Source organism: Rutilus rutilus, assembly GCF_951802725.1.
Source record: "Rutilus rutilus genome assembly, chromosome: 24".
NCBI lineage: Eukaryota > Metazoa > Chordata > Actinopteri > Cypriniformes > Leuciscidae > Rutilus > Rutilus rutilus.
In genome coordinates, this window is record NC_140228.1 from 3,804,167 (window position 1) to 3,823,937 (window position 19,771).

The 19,771-nt window shown below is 36.1% G+C and overlaps 1 protein-coding gene across 3 annotated transcripts; it reads right to left on the reverse strand.

Annotated features, from left to right (window-relative positions):
• Positions 1-1,641: 1,641 nt before the first annotated feature.
• Positions 1,642-19,684, reverse strand: LOC311284450 (receptor-type tyrosine-protein phosphatase H). Of its 3 annotated transcripts, none has more exons than XM_084399492.1 (11): positions 19,558-19,684; positions 14,965-15,060; positions 10,750-11,757; positions 7,466-7,723; positions 5,857-6,120; positions 5,081-5,362; positions 3,626-3,877; positions 3,242-3,508; positions 2,962-3,059; positions 2,558-2,655; positions 1,642-2,453 (listed from the first exon to the last, which is right to left on the reverse strand). In XM_084399492.1, the coding sequence occupies exons 2-10, from the start codon at positions 14,993-14,995 to the stop codon at positions 2,581-2,583; spliced, it is 2,535 nt and encodes an 844-aa protein (XP_084255618.1). In that variant the 5' UTR covers positions 14,996-15,060; positions 19,558-19,684; the 3' UTR covers positions 1,642-2,453; positions 2,558-2,580. The 3 variants fall into 3 exon arrangements, with proteins under 3 accessions (XP_084255618.1, XP_084255616.1, XP_084255617.1); XM_084399490.1 differs by lacking the exon at positions 19,558-19,684 and adding an exon at positions 15,170-15,507; XM_084399491.1 differs by lacking the exon at positions 19,558-19,684 and having other exon boundaries at positions 14,965-15,507.
• Positions 19,685-19,771: the final 87 nt, after the last annotated feature.

Consider the following 19,771-nt stretch of genomic DNA (forward strand, 5'->3'; position numbering starts at 1 on the left):
AAGAAGGTCTGATGATGTTCTTTCTCTGGAATAATAAACCATGGATTTTCACATTTGCTTGCCTGTCTGAAGTGAGATTTTAAAGCGTAACTCTCGCCAAAATGCAACATATGGTCTTTATGTTAATCGACCCGAGGCAAACTTTCGTTTAAAAGCAGAATTAGAATGGAAACGCCATTTTCGTTTTCGGTCAACTTGCCTTGTGAATGGGAGTGCTTGGGGCACGACTATGATAGCATCAAAAATCGCTATTTTTGAAACAATAACAAGGCTCGACACAACATGAAACTTTGCTCGAAGTATCACCAGGGGCTCTACACATGAACTCCAGCATTGAGAACATTGTTTGTGTGCACAGAGTTTACTAAAAAGAAAGATTTTGAACAACTCACTGTATCTGCGTCCACCAGTATTCTGACAGTCAAAAATAGTCGATCTCCGAATGCAACGTAACAGGTAGGAGAGTAAAGATGGAAAGCTCCTAATCTGAAGCTTAGTTCCATATAAATTCACGGATAATTAGTTGTTTTGTCGTAAGTGAAAATCAATAATGACCTTGTATTTGAAAAAGGATCCTCATATAAGAAACAATACTAAAATTCAGAGTCAGTTCGCATTCGGAGATCGACCATTTTTGACTGACAAAATGCCGGCGGACACAGCTACTGTGAGTTTGCCTCGGGTAGATTATCAAAAAGACCCTAGGTTGCATTTTGGCGAGAGTTACCCTTTAATGACTCTACATGAGACTCCCCTATTAAAGATTTCAAGGATCCAGCAATGCATTTTTAATTTCATCTTAATAATGCAAATTACCCAAGTACTTCATGTTCTACAAACTAGATTGTGCTGGATTTAAAAAAGACGAGTAAAAACAGTGGAATAATGGCATTGGTAGATACATTACCAATGTGGATGTTATACAGTATGTACTAACAATGTTAAATGATTGAGTCTTCTGTCAATGTTTACTCATGGCATTACGGCAATAGACCACAAGATGGAAGTGTTGTATTACAGCAAGATTTGTGATGGTGACATTCTGCTTTCCAGTGTATTAGTCAGATTCAAATTATGGCAGATCATGTTGTACCAGATATGAGACGTGTACACATCAAGATGTAAAGTTTCTTGGTCCTCACTAGTTTTATGTGTGTTGGTTTGGGAATGAATTCAGCATTGACATTACGATATAGAATTGCTATAATTACATAATTACTTCTGTAAAGCAGTTTAAAATGGTCCAAACATACAGGACCTTGATTACACAATGGCAACAGTTTAGGATTAGTTAATAAAATGTTTAAAAATCATTAACACAAGAAAAAAAATATACCAGCGTGATCAGAAAAAAATCAGCTTAATTCAAAGGGAAAACAGGATTGTTTTTCTGACACAATTGGAAGATTTTTCCCCCCCAGTAAAAACAAAACTTAATATCTTTAAGTCATTTTGCTTTTTAAGTAAATGTATCTTGTTTTAAGAACATTTGTACTGGGAAACAAGACAAAAACACAGAGTAAAAAAAAAAATATTAGGGAGATTATAGTTGGAGATGTGAGTGAATATCAAAAGTCTGAAAGAAACTAATTATACAGAGAACTTATAGTTGTATAACATAGTGGAATAAAGCGAATAAACCCATGTGTAATAATAGCTTTATTTATAATGAAACCAATACCCAAAAAAATCCAAAATAGTTTACAATTAAATGACAATTAAAACTGTAATTCACATGAAGCTAGCAAATGTCTTTGACAAAAAAATGTGTAAATGTTACAAGAATGATATATAGCTCCCTCAACTATAGCAAATATCATCACACCGCACTATTCACAGTGTATGTCCAGAGCACTTCACCATCCCACACCCTTAAACCAACACACACATATAAACACACGTTGGGTTTTCATGTTTTATGGAGTATTTCCATAGACATAATGATTGTTATACCATACAAACCATATATTCTATTCCCTAACCCACAATCTTTCTGCATTTTTACATTTTCAAAAACAACAACAACAACAAAAACAAGTATGATTCATAAACTGTGTGAGGACCCAAACATTTCCCCACAAGCAAATCTAGATGTCTAATAAACCTGCCACTGTATATTACAAATAGTGTAATAGTGTAAAAGCTAGTCTGCTAATGCACAAAAAGAGAAAGAAGATCAGATTTGCACTGCACACTAAAACACAAAACTTTCCTCCTAATGAAACATGTCCACTTGAAAACTTACGTTCAGTCGCTGGCTTGAGTTTTTAAGCATAATCAGATTGGCTGCACAAGCCATTTCAACTTAAATTATATTAAACTGAGTTAAATCTTGTATAGCATACAAAAACAGTTGAAATTGCTTTAATTATTTTGATGAGTTATGTAATGTAAAAACATGTTGCCAACAGTATATATATGAGCACGTCATAGGGATTCAAAGGACACCGTTTCTGTGAAATAAGAGTCAGAGTTAAATATAAATCATACTAATTTGTAATCTTGTTAAGAAATATGAATGATGTGACTGGTTGGATATCCAGCTGTTTTTACAAACCTAGTTTTTGCTTTAAGGATGAATCAAGGTGACCTCTTCACCCACTTCAGCTTCCAGTGGACATCGACACCAAATTTATCTGTAAAATTTTTATTTAGCTGAAAGACAGAATGGACATTTGAGTTGATTTCACTTGACTTTTCCAGCTGATTTTAGTCATTTGCGTTAAGTTGTTTTTAAATGTTTCTTTTTTTAAATGAGCCTTCAAGATAAAAGGTTTAATCTTTTCTAATCAATAGTGCAAATGTATTCATTTTCATAACATTAATCTAAACCTAACTGTTGGGCAGGGATGATCAGGTTGATCATGTATTTTCTTGTGTACATTACTTCCATGATAATTATGTTACTGTAAAGTTGCTTTGTCAAAGAACAAGATTGACAGTCATTGAGAAACTCTTCACCTTGTCGAAAAGTTCACCCCGAGTAGTATTTTTTTCACAATGAAGTGGCGTTTGAGAGGAACACAGCATTGTGAGGATCAGTGTCTCCTTCACAGGCTCTGGAAATAAACATAGTTTTAAAACGCCAAGAAATATGCAATCTGTCTGCAAAAACACTCTCAGCTCAACAAAGCACATTATGTTAATAACATGTTAGAATATCATAATCATGAAACGCAATAGACGTCAATAACAAAGCCGAATGGTTGCTTCATAAACAAACAAAATGTCGTCTCTTTACCTGTGTCTACATTAGCAGTGGCTGGATCACTTATCAAATTGCCCGCCACAACACGGACTTCACACTTATATCTTGTTCCTGATTTTAAATCAGAAAAGGTGATGTGTGTAAAGTTTGTATAAGTTGTATTAGATACGTTCCAAAAAGCAGAGCCACATTTCACAGTATAGTTCATCACGGCCCCCTGTGAACCTTCTGGAGGGTCCCAGGTTACATGTATGGTGGTTTTGACAGAGGTGGCCGTTGCTTTCCCGGGCTGAGTAGGTTCTGTGAATTGATTTGTGAGATGTTATACAGCTGAAAGGAAAAGCTGATGATACAGTAATTTGCAACAAGTGGATAAATAGTCTGAAAAATAGTAATTGCAATGTAGTAATTACTCACTGGTGTATTTTATCTCTGAAGCAGCTTTACTTGACAGATTACCATTAAGAGTAACAACTGAAACGTTGTACAGAACCCCTGGCTTCAGGCCTGTGAAAGTGTAACCCAAGTCTTTAGTAGTTTTAGTTTCCATTAGATTGTCAGTTAGTGCTAGTATCGTCACTTCAAATTTTTCAAAGTTCCCGTCTATTGTCCAGTTGGCGGTCATGGTTGTGCTGGTGACATCCAAAGAGAGGGTTACGGTTTTCGGCACTGCAAGAAAAAAAAGAGAAGAAACGGGTAGTTTAGGAAATGTTATGCAGGCATGAAAAAAAATCTAAGCAGTCATTTGGACAACACAATATTTTTCACTTCTACAACTTCCTTGAAACTCATTTGAAACTTGAAACTCAAAAAACTAATTTGGTTGTTTATGGAAACTTGTTTCAGACACAGAATTCGTTTCACATTCGTTTTTTGCTTGCAATCCTTAGTGGAAAAAAACCCAGTACCAAAATGTATTTAAAATACATTTATTTAATACTAAGTATACTACAAATTTATTAAAATATCGCTTGAGACTTACTGATATAAATATTATTTTTAAACCCTTTTTGGAGTACTTCTTTATTGCACAATGCACATTTATTACGTAATATTAAGCCTAAAATGTGTTTTAAAGTAATGATTGTGTGATCTTTGTATAATATCAGTCTTTAAATGCAAGATATTTAAAGTGTCCCTAAAGTATGCTTGCAATATTCCACTTTAGGAAAACTAAAGTGCATTCAGTACAAAATTAGTTGTTCCAATTTAACAGACTTAAAGTATACCAATTTAGTTCACTAAAAGTACAACTGCAGGGTATTTATATTAAGTACAAAAATATGTAAATGTATTTGTAGTATACTTGACATAAAATAAATGTATTTCAAATACATTTTGGTATATTCCTGGGGGAAAAAAAATAGTTTATAGTGTGAGATATAAACTCAAAATTAAAAAAAGGTAATTGCGACTGTCTCACAATCCTGAAGAAAATTGTGTCGCAATTAACTTTTTTAATATAAAATCCCAACTGCGAGTTATAAAAACTGAATTGCAGGATATAAACTTGCAATTGTGAGAAATAAAGTCAGAATTGTGAAATGAAAGTTGCCACTACCTTTTGAAAATGTTAGTTTATATCTAACAATTCTCATTTTTCTTTCCCCTCAGAATTGTGAGATTAAAACCCCCACTTGTGAGTTATAAAGTCCAAACTTCAATTGCGATAAAAATAAACAAATTCTGAATTGTGAGATAAAAAATTTAATTCCTTTTTAAATTTTTATTCCATAGTGGAAATAGTTTCCATAGTTGTTTGACAGTCAACTCACATTCAACTTTAACAAATAAGCTTAGCATTAGTGTCTATTATAATTTATATGCATGATATGAAATGCCTTGAATGTAATAACTGAGCATGAGACTCACTTGTGTATGCTGAGATTACAACCATTTCTCCTGATAGGTTGTTATTCTTTGTCAGTGCTGCTACACACAGGCAATACACGGTGCCATCTATTTTATTCCCCACTTGTATTTTCTTTTCTTTTGTAGTGTTGCAGTTTGTTGCAGAGCTGCAGTTGGTACAGTCACTGCTATTGTAGAGACAATATCTGTAACCTGAATGTTTACCAATAGGAGGTTTCCAACTGGCTGTTATGACTGTGCTGTCATTGTTTGCTGACATTAAGTTTAAGACAACTGAAGGTACTGAAAAATAAATATAAAAGCAGTTAGTTTATCAAAAACATGTAGCTTTAGTCAACATCAGTTCATTGCACTGCTTTAGAAAAGCTCTGGTCACAGGAATGCTTGTTACTTTGACAATAGCTATGTTTTCATCCACCTGTCTTATGCTAATTTTAGGTTATCACATAAAAAAAGGCTTGGTGGAAATGGCAAGATGTGCATAAATAAAAAAAAATGCTCATCAAAAACATTAATGAGCTTCTAATATCTAATTAAAAGAAAGATGTTAACACATTTACTGAATAAATCTGCAATGCACAACACACAACTCAAAAGAGAATGTGATTGGATAGGTCAACTCCACTATTGGTTTGATGGTTCTGAAATGCCAAATTTGCAAATATTTTATGCACTATTATAATTTTGCTCATAATAAAAAGTTAAATTTGCAGCTGGAAACATAGCTAATGATGTTCTTTCATGATACAGTGAAGCATGAATCGTTCTGCACTTACTGGTGTAATCGGAAACGTTCGCTGGCACACCTTCAGTATTCTCATTCACTATAGCTGTAACTGTGAACACATACTCGTTTCCTGGAGTTAGACCTGTGATATTGCATTCTTCACTTTCACATTTTTGATTTTTTATTGAATAACCCAACATGTTTGTGACATGTACTAAATAGAAGTCACAGTCTCCTTCTGGTTTACTCCACTTGAGGCTGACATTAACAGTTGTCACACTCACTACTGTCAGATCTTGAACACCAGACGGCTCTGAAAGAGGAACAGCATTCATTCACTCATTAGTCACCATGTTGAAAATGAAGAAATTGATATTTGTTAAATGTGTTGATTAAAAACAAGCCACTGCACAGGTCTATGTGTTAAAGTGCCCCTTTCAAGCTTTTGCGGATATTACCTATTATCATGTAGTGTGTGATAGTAACTTTGTGAATGTAAAAGAGCTGCAAAGTTTCAAAGATTATTGTCTCCCAAAAGAAAGAAGCAATTCTGAACTGTCTGAAACGAGTCGTCGCTGATTCTAGTCTTACTTCCTGCATGAGGTTTGGAATCAATTTGCATAATGGTTTTCATTGGCTGTCCGCGAACAGCATCTACTTTATGCATGTAAACCTATTGTAGGAGGCTCCGAAACAAAATTAAACCAGCATAATAGGGGCACTTTCAACAAGTATAAGTAAAAAGTAAATAAATTCAGATAAACATACCAGATTATAACAGTCATACAATTTGCACCTTATTATACAGCTGTCTGGAATACTTGATTCTGATTGGACAATTTTACAAACAAACCATCTTGCAGTTATTATGGTGAAAATACCAAAAGGATTTGAGTATTAAAGGGGTGATGAACTGAGAAATCAAATTTTCCTTGAGCTTTTGACATATAAGAGGTCATCATACTATAAGAATAAGTTTCAGAACTGAAAACTTCCTTGTTAGTCCAATAAAAGCTTTTATTGACACCAGGCACAGCGAACGACAGGTTTTTCAAAGTGGGGATCTATGAGGTCAAAGGGTATCAAACCCCGCCTCCGCAGAAGAAGATCAACGCCTACTTCAACACTGCCTGCTTAGCCCCGCCCACCGATTCGCACATTACATGAAACTCATTATAATATGCAAAACTGTTATCCAATCATAGCAGTGGATGTTTACTTCCAAGTCTTCAATGTGGAACGCCCATAAAACCGAGCGTTTCAGGAGCTAGGCTCAAAACCAGGGTAGAAAATAGCCTATTACTTATACATTTTGATGTTTTTGAATGTAAAAACCAAGCGAACGTCATAAGTTGACCTCAGACAACAATATACATTTTTTTTAAAAGCCAGTTCATGACCCCTTTAATATTACTTGATTGTTTTGTATGTTGTAATGGACTATTTTCTTGATGATTGCAAGTATAATTATAAAACAATTTAAACTTAAATCAATATGTCATGTCCATGCAATTATTTATTGTGCGAGTAGCCGTGTAATAAGCGAGATAATGTACAGTCAGCTGGTTAATATCACAACATAAACTCATGGTGATTGACTGTACATTATTGTGCTCTACTTTGAAAGCTTGTGCACACTGAAGTCTAAGTCTACTCACTGGTGTAGAAGGAGATGTTCTGTGGATTGAGATCCCTGCCACATTTCACTGGAAACACCTGAACCGTGTACAGATTTCCTGGAGTCAGACCCTGTAGTTGTTTATACAGGTCAATTATTATCTCATTGGATGTCTGATTTGTCTGGTTCCCAGTGATTTCCACTCTGTAGTGAGTGATGTTCCCAGGTGGATTACTCCAGCTCAGATTGCCCTCATGTGTGGTCACATTGGAAATGTCTATTTGCCCAAAAAAGCGGACTACGGACAGATAAGTGCAACAATGTATATTAGCGGAAATGTTCAAGTTGACTGCACTCTTAAAATAAAAGGTTACCAAAGGTGCCACAGAATAACCATTTTTGGTTCCCCAAAGAACCTTTCAGTAAACAGTTCTAAAAATAAAAAAAAATTGTCATTTTAATAATCAAAAGAACCTTTTGTGCAATGGAAATGTTCCATTGTTCTTCATGGAACCATCAATGCAAATATAGAACCATTATTTTATTTTTAAGTGTCAGTCTTAAAAAAAAGGTTCTATATAAAACCCTTGGGTTCTAGACTACATTTTAAAGCACACTTTATGCCAAAAAACAAAAAGGTTATAAGGAGAAATGTCTTGCATATGAAATGATTCTAGTGATAACGTGTTTACAAGCTGTTTAATTCATAAAATTAATTTAAAAAATTTTTTTTTAAACTAAATCCTTAGAATAATCCCTAAAAGCTTCTATACATTCAAGAGCTTAACAGAGGCCTTTAAGGGTCTATATAGATACAGTACTTGTTTCTTTATTGGCATTGATCACTCTCAGAAAAAAAGGTACGAAAGCTGTCACTGGGGCTGTCCCTTTTCAAAAGTTACACTTTTGTTCCTTTTAGGTACTAATTTGTCCCTTTTAGGTACTAATATGTACCATTAAGGTACCAATATGCACCCTTTAGGTACAAAAATTTACCTTTTAAAAAGGTACAGCCCCAGTGACAGCTTTCGTACCTTTTTTCTGAGAGTGATGGTTCCACGAAGAACATTTAACATCCATGAAACCTTTCCTTTTAGTCAATAAAGGTTTCTCCGATTTTCAAAATGTTCTTAAACGTTCTTTTTTTAAGGTTTTCAAACTGTGGGTTGCGCAAGTCTGCACGATATATCAACATTAAATAGAAATCACGATATTGCTAAGTGCGATTTTTGAATGGCAAAGGCTGTGATTAATGATATAAATATATGCGCGGTGTGTTTCAAAGTGAAGAGAATGACGACGTTTTCAGTGTCTTAGACCACCTCGATCTAGCCTGGTTCTACCAGCTCGGATCATTATTAAGCGGCTAATTGCGCATTAATAATGAGAAGAAACTCATTCACTCCAATCACTGCACTGTTTACATTTTTTATGTACATATTTGACATACTCTTTAATGTCTGTAAATGAAGAATTTATTACATTGATTAGTATTGAAATCTTGCAGTTGTGCTTTAAAATATAATTATTATCTTCTGTCATATTTTGGCGGGTCTTGAGATGGATTAGCTTATACTTGTCTAGGCGGGTCCTGGACTGGAAAAGTTTGGGAACCCCTGCTCGATGGCATCCCCATGAAAACCCCCTTTTGGGACCTTTATTTTAAGAGAGTAAGAGCATCAACATTATAAATCTAATATATGATGCTGTGCTTACACCTGGTATTAAGATGTGTTTTTGTTGATCTGATCACAAGTGGATGACACTAAATATCCCCTGATATGATTGTAAAGCGCTTTGGGTGTACAGTACATATGAAAGCGCTATACTGTATAAATGTCTCATTCATTCACATTCACATACTAATACAAGTGTAAATGATGTCTAAAATGTTATGAGCTTGTCCACTTTCAACCACTTCCAGAGGTCGCGTAAAACACATTCGACCGGACTGCTTTCATAGTGTGAACGCTCATGTGATTGAATGCGTTCGAACCGCCTCAAAAGACCGCCTTCTCTCCGTCTACTGATCTAATGTGTAAACATTATGGGAAGTGTGCAAGCCAGACGGGATCTAAACTGTCAGCTGAAGACCAAAGTTTGGTTACCAAAAACGTACCAAGCACAATGTTCTCTCACCATTCCTGTTTTCTAACACACACTCACAGCGCTCGGCTGGTCTTGCGGATTCAGAGCAGAAACTAAAGCTGATGCCGTGCGTTTCCGTCATTATGTGCATTCCTATTTTAATTGCGTGAGCTCATTTCGTCCATTAGATCAAAATATCTGAAATAGCCCACACATTTACCCGCCGATAGACCCTCCCCTTGAAGAAATCAGGACAGAAGTGGTTGAAAGTGGACAAAGGAGACCATGGGCCCTATTTTAACGATCTGAAACGCAAGTATCAAACGCGAAATGCAAGTAACTTTGTGGGCGGATCTCGGGCGCTGTTGCTATTATACCGGCGGGATAAATGACTCTTGCGCCCCGATGCAAATCTAAAATGGGTTGGTCTGAAGTAGCTTCATTATTCATAGGTGTGATTTGGGTGTAACGTGAAATAAACCAATCACAGCAACAACTCACATTCCCTTTAAGAGCAGGCGCGCTTGTTCTATAGCGGATTGCTATTATAACGGCGGATTTGCCAGACGCACGCCAGGAGCGGTTCACAGCCGAGGAGACCGATGTTCTCGTCAGGGCCGTAAATCACAGAGAAGTGACATTGGGGATGGAGAAACCCAACCAAATTAGCTTCGGTTAAACAGGCGTATGATAATTTGGGTAAATGTGTAAGCTAGATGTATGCCTATTTTTTCACATCTTCATGGACACCACAATGATTTCCCTCGTGAATTGTAATTATGTATGGTTTGCAAAAATTGGAACTGCTGTGTCTGTGTGTAGATGAGAGAAGCAAAGTGTGTGTGCGTTGTGCACATGCTACATTATGGCCAAGCGTGCGCCCTTAAAATAGCATCTGAAAACGTGCCACTGACTTGAGACGAGGTTTTTCCTGGTCAGTGGCGGAATTGTTTTCTGAAACTGCAAAATAGCACCAGGGAACGTTTGCGCCGGAACACGCCTCCTCTTTTTGCTGAACCGCCCCCGGGAGCGCAAGTTCATTCCCTAATTTACCTACATGCGTCTGTCGAGGGAAAAATAGGAATGATACATGCATCGGTATACAAAGTCAATTACGCTGGGTGCAAGATAGGGCCCCAGGTGTAAACAGGTATGTGTCTCCCTCGTCTTGAGATCCGATCGACTAAAACCCATCTTTATACCAGGTGTAAACAGGGCTTAAAACAAAGTCCTTACCATCATAACAGATGAAGGGTAGAGTTTCGTTGCAATTTCTTTCCTTCCACATGCCAAAACTGAGCAGGACCACACAAGCATCCTCGATGTACACTTCAGGATCTGGCTCGGGTTCGAAGATGCAGTTGCTGGTTGTGGTGCTCTCTGTCGTGGTGCTCTCTGTCGTGGTGCTATTTATCGTGGTGTTCATTGTCCCAGAACCAGTTGTTGTAAAGATGGTGCTAAATGTTGTAGGATTCGGGGTGGTGCTTTGCGTTGTGGGATTCGGGGTGGTGCTCTGCGTTGTGGGATTCGGGGTGGTGCTATATGTTGTGGTCTTAGGGGTGAACCCAAAGTACTCTTGCACTTTACGTTCAAGCTCATCATATGGCATATATGTCTCATTGAAGCAGTCAAGGATTTGTTCAAGAACAGGACACATATATGTGTTGTTAGTGAAATTCTGTGTAGAGTTTGCCGGAGAAGTTCCTGTTGAGGTTTGTGTTGAGGTTTGTGTTGAGGTTTGTGTTGAGGTTTGTGTTGGGGTTTGTGTTGAGGTTTGTGTTGAGGTTTGTGTTGGGGTTTGTGTTGTGGTTTCTGTTGAGGTCACTGGAGTAGACGTCGTAGCAGTTATTGTGGTGCTCAGTGGACTTTGTGTAGTTGAAAAACATTTAGGAATCATTTTCTTAACTTTATTTGGCAGAGGATGACCAGGGTACCAATTCTGATATGTAACAGGATCCCCATTGGACCATCTGGACCATGGGATGGTGCCATTGAAGCTCCTCCGGAGCCCAGTCCAGTAGTCCAAAGAGAGGTTCTGCACGATGAGGTGGACATTTCTACTGGTGATGGTGGCCAGCTCTTTGAAACAGGCCTGACAGTGGTTCCTGGCCTCGTCCCATGTGGTATTATACTGATTGAATCCGGTGTCATTCAATGTAGCATTGGACTGATCGAGTCCGGTCCCATTCAATGTGGCATCGGGGGAAATAAGAAAATAATCCTCCTCTGCCCATATGACTGAGCCTGAATGTAATCAATTGATAAACAAGCTGTCATAACATTTGCATACACCTCAAAAATAATACTTCTCTGAACCCTCTGGTGCTCCTCAGTTTGGAATCACACTCAAACTCCTCCCAGTCAAAAGTGTCTGAACACCTCAAAAGTAACTTTTTAACTTTCCCCTGCCATTGACGAGATTTTATGTAATCTGGTGTATGTATGTAAATTGCTTTAATATAAAAACAACCATTATAGAAAATACCATGGATGTAACTAGAACCATCTTTTGGTCGGTAACACTTCACATGTAAAGAAAAGCTATATTTAAAATGTTTGTTTGTGTTATTGTTAGCTATACTCAAAAAAAAAAAAAAAAACTCTTTGGTTGATTCAATTGTGGACAGTGTTTCCACATGATGGTAACGTACTAAATGATGAACTAAAATATAAACTAAATTTGGGACATGTTTACATGACAGCGATATACTAAAAACAGAAAGGTTTTTCACGTATAGACAACAACATTGTCAAAACGATCCCCATACACATGGATCCACAAAAAACAATACTAAGTAATTTTAATGCAATAAAAATTTTATTTTTTAAATACAATTAATTAACCCATACATTTTGTCTAATATTTTTTCAATTAACCCCTTCATTAATGTGTGCTTTCCCCCCCTGCATTGCAGCTGATTTGTAGATTGTACACCTCTAAAATTCACTATATTTTCATATATTTCCCATTTATTTCTATGGTGCCTATTTGTGACCATTAGGAGTACAAGTGTGAATATTTTTTAAGACCGTTTAACCTTTTCAAATAATGCCACAATTGTGTTTACATAGCAATCATATTCACTGTAACAATGAATATGCTATATCTACTCAATAAAATTGTGGCAACAGATTACAAGCAATATTATTAATTAAATGTAACAAATTAGAATTGAGTAATAATTAATCAAATTAATTCCTTAAAAGTTAACCATTTAAAATGAGTAAAAAAAAAAAAAAAAAAAAAAATCTGAATAACAGACAGACGTCAAAGATGAATTAAGAATGCTTCATTTTTTATTGCCAACATTGAAGACACCTGATGTTAACAAGCAGAATCACTGAAGGAGAAAACCATAATTTTAAGCCACCATTATGGTGATCAGTGTTTGTTTTAGTTGGGCTCTTGACCCTTAAATCATTAACTTTAGATTTGTACCTGAGTTATAACAGCCAGATGAACAAATAGAAAAGGTGATCTGATGGTGTTGGTTGTGTTTTAACATAATCATTATTTCACAATCATTTGACCTGAATCACAGAACTCATATAGAGCCCAATTTCTGAGTTAGGTTTACTTTATTAATTATAGCACTATAGTACAGCATAATATTATGAGCCTTTTCAATGGAATCCAAATGATCAATTCAATTTAAAAAAAAAAAAAAAAACTTAATTTTTTTTTATATGTAGGCACACACAGACATCAATAATTAGTGTATGAATCCCAGCAATGGTGACAAACAGATCACCTCTGATCATAAGCTCATTATTTATTCATGCAGCAATGTATGATGGGAGCTATCAATGAGTTTTCATTGGTGGCACCCAGAATGCACTGAAATATGCTTTATAATTGTCACCATTGTTTAGAATCACAGGCTGATTCTTTATCTGTGTGTGTCTAAAACTAAACAAATTAAAAATAAGTTTTTTTTTTTGTATATGAGAAACTTTTAAGAAATGATTTGGATTACATTGTAAAAGTTACAAATATTATGCTGTACAAGGGCAGAGCTGCTATAATTAATAAAGTAAACCTAACTCAGAAATTGGGCTCTAGCCTATATGAGTTTAGTGATTCAGGTTAAATTATTGTGAAATAATGATTATGTTAAAACACAACCAATACCATCAGATTACCTTATCTATTTGTTCAGCTGGCTGTTATAACTCAGGTACAGCAGCCAAACATAATCTAAAGTTAATGATTTAAGGGTCAAGAGCCCAACTAAAACAAACACCGATCACCATAATGGTGACTTAAAATTACAGTTTTCTCCTTCAGTGATTCTGCTTGTTAACATCAGGTGTCTTCAATGTTGGCAATGAAAAATAAAGAGTTCTTAATTAATCTTTGACGTCTGTCATTCAGATATTTTTGTTTAATTTTTTTTTTTGTAAATTTTACTCATTTTAAATGGTTAACTTTTAAGGAATTAATTTGATTAATTATTACTCAATTCTAATTTGTTAAATTTAATTAATAATATTGCTTGTAATCTGTTGCCACAATTTTATTGAGTAGATATAGCGTATTCATAAATCAAAAGTATATATTTTTTCTGTCGAAAGTGACTGAAGAGCACCAGAGGGTTAAGTAAATTTGTGTTAGCATCCAGGAAAAATATCTAGAAATACTTCATAGATCATATCTTCAATAAAATTGAATGTTGCTTACTGCACTGGCATTAGACAGTTGCAACAAAGCACATTTCAAGCTTACAAAACTGTTAATGGTTCACCATTTATGCATGCTACTGTGAAAACAATGCAAATATAAGGAATATTGCACATCATTTAGGCTTGATTATGCAAACTTTAGGCAAGCCAGGGAGTTTTTCCCAGGAAGCTTTTCAGGTTGTAAATGCAAAATATGATACAAAGAGGAACTGTTGCACAACTGTCCAACATAATTGTAAATTAATAAATGTAGGCCTACTTGGAACCTTGCAAAAGTCTTAAGAAACATGCAAAACATCATTTTGATATTTAAATACAGCAAAAAAGTGTTATACATATACAACCGGTCAAAACGTTTGGAATAATTAATATTTTTTTTAATGTTTTTGGAAGAAGACTTGTGCTGCTACATTCCAAATTTTGAAGCAGCACAACTGTTTTCAACATTAATAATAATCAGAAGAGTTTCTTGAGCAGCAAATCAGCTTATTATAATGATTACTGAAGGATCATGTGACACTGAAGTCTGGAGTAATGATGCTGAAAATTCAGCTTTTATCACAGTAATAAATTCAATTTTAAAAGATATTAACAATGGAATTTTTTTTCACAATTTATAGTTTTAAAAGCCTTAGTGAGCCTTTTTTTAATTTAAGTTTTTTTTTTTTTTTAATCTGAATTATCCACAGTTTTGACCTGTAGTGTATGTGTGTGTCCTCTCAGCAAATATAGGGTTAAGTAAAAACTTCTGTCAGTTTACAGACTTACTCAGGAGAAGTGGCAGCCACAGTGTCTTCATCTCACATCTGCTTCTCACGATTCGCTGGATGTCAATCTCAGGTCAGGACGGGAAATGTTCAACACCTTTTTGAGGAATGAAAACAGCGTCATCAATTGAACAACCTGAAACAACCTGAAAGGAGCCAGAAAGACAAACTAGACGCTTCAGAATAAAGATACTCTATTGACTCACTCAGTCTGCAATACTCTCCTGTCCACTGATCGTCCTGGTCTTATTTTGAGCTCTACAGTCTGAACTCTAACAACAACCTATTCACACAGTGACTTTGCATAAGCAACCTCAATATTTCCATTGAGCCTATATTTGCAAATAGCTGGACTCAGCTGAAACATGACAATGTCAGAGGTGTTTTTAAGACCAGAACTCCAAGACCAAGACTAAGACCAAGACCAATCAAAACCAGAGTGACGATTGAGCATTAGTGATGAACACCTGCTGTTAACAAGCGGAATCACTGAAGAAAAGACAAACAACAAGAACAGAAAAAGTGATGAGCAGAAATACAAGAACTACACCTGACTTCCAGCCACCGAAGATAAAATGCATTCAATCTCTCATAATCTCAGCAGAGGAGGATTAAACAACTCAGCATTACCAGCTTCACTTATTAATAACCAGTTTGACCTTATTCTGCCAAACGTCTTCAAAAGTTCTTATTGAGACTTAATTGAAGTCACCATTATAGTGATTAGTGTTTGCTTTAGTTGGGCTCTTGAACCTTATTTTTGTCTTTTTTTGGCTGCTGTTACAACATTTATAATATATATTTGCAGGTGACTACTGATAGTGATGTAGTCATCATGAAGTGGCCTGAGTAATCTGAAATCCATCCACTGATTATTAGTGTTGTGTGTGCTAATAATATATTTAAATTTTGCATTACCAACACTTTGATACTGTAGTATTTTCAGCAAATTCAGCAGTGTTTCATTAATAATGGAGTTTAAAAACACATTGTACATAAATTATCCTGTACCATTCAGACATTAACAATCAGCATATGAATCTCAACAACGGTGACAGCCAACAAAAAGCTTCATGCAGCAATGCATTCTGGTTGCTTTCTGGTTGCAATTCGAACTATTTGCTTTTATGTTTGCGCTTGTTTTGTGATGTTCAGAGTTTATCTGAATTTTTGTTGATTTTCACCATTGGTAAGGTTTGTATGATCAATGCATCAATGCAAATCAATGCATGCTGGGACATTTTGTCAACCGCAGAATGATGCTAACATATTTTTTTTATAAACACACTGTCACTTCACAGCAACCAAAGAACAAAAAATAATAATTTAAAAGTCCACGGTCAAGAGCTCAATTAAAGCAAACACTGATCACCATAATGGCGACTATCAAAGAACCTTAGAATAAAACTTCAACACTAATGGTGTTAATTACCAAATTACATGGTGCTTTACAAATGGAAGGCTGCATCTTTCTTGGTTCAGTCCTTCTAAGGCTTCAAAGCTAGAGTCCTCTTCAGCTTTAAACGCTAGAATGAGACGGTCTAGTAAATGCCCATGTCTACGTCACACATGTTCCACTCCCCATGACCACAGCCTTCATCTCCGAAAACATTATTTCTGTCTTACATTTCATAATGAACTCAGACAAGCTCTGTGCCAACTAGTTTTTCGTCAGTTCTTTTTCGTGAATTGGAATGTGTGCAAAGGATTGTGTGTGATTTAAGAATGCAAAGGATTGTGATTGATGCATCTTTCATGAGCCGAATAAAGGACGCAAACGAAAGCAGTCTTCCAAGGATTCTTCAAATTGAGACATCCTTCATCGGAGGTTGATGACTTGGCATTTGAGATATGCAGCCTTACTAGTGTAACTGATCCTACTCGACCGGCTCAGAGCGGGATTTGAACTGGGGTGTCCGGCGTGGGACAAGGATGCTAATGACTGCAGCCACTAGCATGCCTCTTGAGGTCAGGGGAGTGAGGTTTATAACTGGCTAATGTCCATTACACTCAACCCCTAAACCTCAAGCAGGAATTGAACCGCGGTCTCCAGCATAGGAGGCAGGCGTGCTAACAATGACGCTAAAGACCGCAGCCACTAGCGTCAGTCGCTAGGGCTCCTTTTGAAGCCAGGGAAGTGAGGTTGACATGTCAGCTCATACTGGCCTACGTCCGTTACACTAGGATGCAGTCTTCTGTTTCAAAAGCATGTTCAGTTTTGCTAATCAAGGTGTTCAGGGTTACTCTGAAAATTAGCAGGGCTGGAGACCCCTGATCTAAAAGGTTTTACATATGAAGCGCCTGACAGAATCATTTAGGGCTCTATATAGAAACTGAACTGAATTTATCTAGTTTTATCAGGCTTCTCAAAGTGGATGAGAAACATTTGTGAAGAGCTGAAGCCAAACAAGAGACAAAATGATCTTGCACGATTTGACACATTGCTTAGTTGGGGACACTTAATATTCAACAATATTTTTGATTTGACTGCACTGACACTATTAGATGAGAACTGAACCAAGCTGGACAATGACATCACTGTTTTCTCCAAAGCTGCTTTATAGATTACATTAACTAAAATAACAATTGATGATCTTTACAACGGAACTGAATCAACACTGAACTGACTTCAGACGAACAATGACACTATTTTCTGCTGTACAGCCAAAATGAATTATGTTTTGTATCACTGAATCATTTTCCAGTTATCACTGTGAAACAATCTGTATTGTACATAGCGCTATAGAAATAAAGGTGACTTCCCAGCTAACAATTTTTGGTTCCCATAACGTTAGTTTTTGGTACCCAGAACATTCTCAGAATGTTAGTTTATGGTTCCCAGAACGTTATTTGTTATGGTAACCACCCAGCAACGTTCTGGGAACGTTATTTTATTGTTACATAAAAATAAAACCAAAAAAGAACGTTCCCCTAACGTAAGTATTTGGTTCCCAAAAAAATAACCAAAAAATAACATTAGGGGAACGTTCTGTGTTAACTGGGTTGCTGCTCACTGGCTTCTAACTCCTACTTCGACTGTATTAAAATTTAAAATAACAAGGCTTTCTCATTTAAATTGCATAAGAGTAGATTCTTAAACGTTCACATTTGGTCCATCCACTATATTTTCAGGATTTAGCTGAATCCCTATCCAGAGAAGTAAACAGCAGCTCTTATCATAGAGCTTATTTTAGTGCAACTCATTTGCATTTCCATTCAACATCCTGTAAGACGAGACCTGGTCTGACATTTATCTTCAACCACGGTTTTGATCTTTTCACCCTATACCTTAAACAGTTTTTTTTTTTTTTTTTTTTTTTTTTTTTTTACAATTTGAGTTAATGTGATTAAGGTATAAAATGTGTAATGTTTAAAAATGACACTTTCCAAATAATGTGATGCATATTTTTAAACATTAAAGGTGCTTCTCGCTTGCCTACCGAACTTCCTTTGCAAGCATGAGTTTTAAAAAACTCACAGATTCATTTGTAGTTAAAGTCATCAGCCATATCACCCTGCAGCCCAAGACTGGCCCACTGAAGCTAAGCCGGGCTGAGCCTGGATGGGAGACTCCTGGGAAAACTAGATTGCTGCTGGAAGAGGCCAGCAGGGGGCGCTGACTATAACACCACAGTATAGAGAAAGGGACATTATACTGTCAAAAAGCACCGTCCTTCAGATGAGATGTTAACCTGAGGTCCTGACTCTCTGTGGTCATAAAAAATCCCAGGATGTCCTTTAGGAAAAAGAGTAGGGTGTAACCCCGGCATCCTGGCCAAATTATCATACCCATATATACTTATTGGCTTCATCACTCTGTCTCTACCAGTCAGCTGGTGTGTAGAGGGTGTTTGGGTGCAATATGGCTGCTGTTGCATCTTCCAGGTGGAGTCCAAAGTTTTTTATATTTCCATTTTTTAAAATTAATTTATGTATATTTATAACACTATACGTAGTATTGTTTTGCATCAAATTACAAAAATAACTAGTTAATGCTGTGAGGGTGTTTCTAAAGGCTGTGGGAGTGATGGTAAAGTTGACATCTTTCTCTCTTCTGACTGCCATTAACAATCTCTATTTTTTTCCTCTTTTTTTTTTTGTTGTTGAAAGTTGTGAAAACACTGTTGTTGAGTTATTCTTTTGCTATTTGAGCAACTGAGAACACCAAAAAAATATTTAAAGTATTCTCTCATTCACCACTGTAGAATTTTACCCAGCTATGACGACTTCTGCTTCTGAGAAACCCGGAAATGTGAAAAGGGTCTATAGGAGTGAATCGTCTGTCTATATCTATATTTTTTTATTATACGTCACAATAGGGACGAAGAGACTAGAGCAACTTCCATTTCATGTCAACTTTAAAGCTGCAAAATAAGTCAATAATTCAACTAATACAATTTCAGCTGTAAAGCAATAGTGTCATTATTCAGCTCAAATGAGTTCAGTGTTGATGCAAGTTAGTTAAATAACAGTTTTAAATGTTGCAAAGTTCATCAGTTATGAAGCAAACTCAATTCAAGTATAAAGCAAAACATATAGGCCTAGATTATAAAATGGTATCGTGATGAAGTGAGGTTTTAAAGTTCACACTTACTGGCGAATCATGATGATTACATGATATATTTGATGTTGAGTTTGACAGGATGAGAAGAACGAGCTCCTCCTGAACTTCTCCATTTGCATATTGATCAGATCTTCAGTGTGTGAGAGTGTTTATAGTGCTGTGAATTTAACACTTCATCACTGACACACACAACAATCTTCATCAACATGACCTTCATCATCATCTTCATCTGGACTCTCACAGC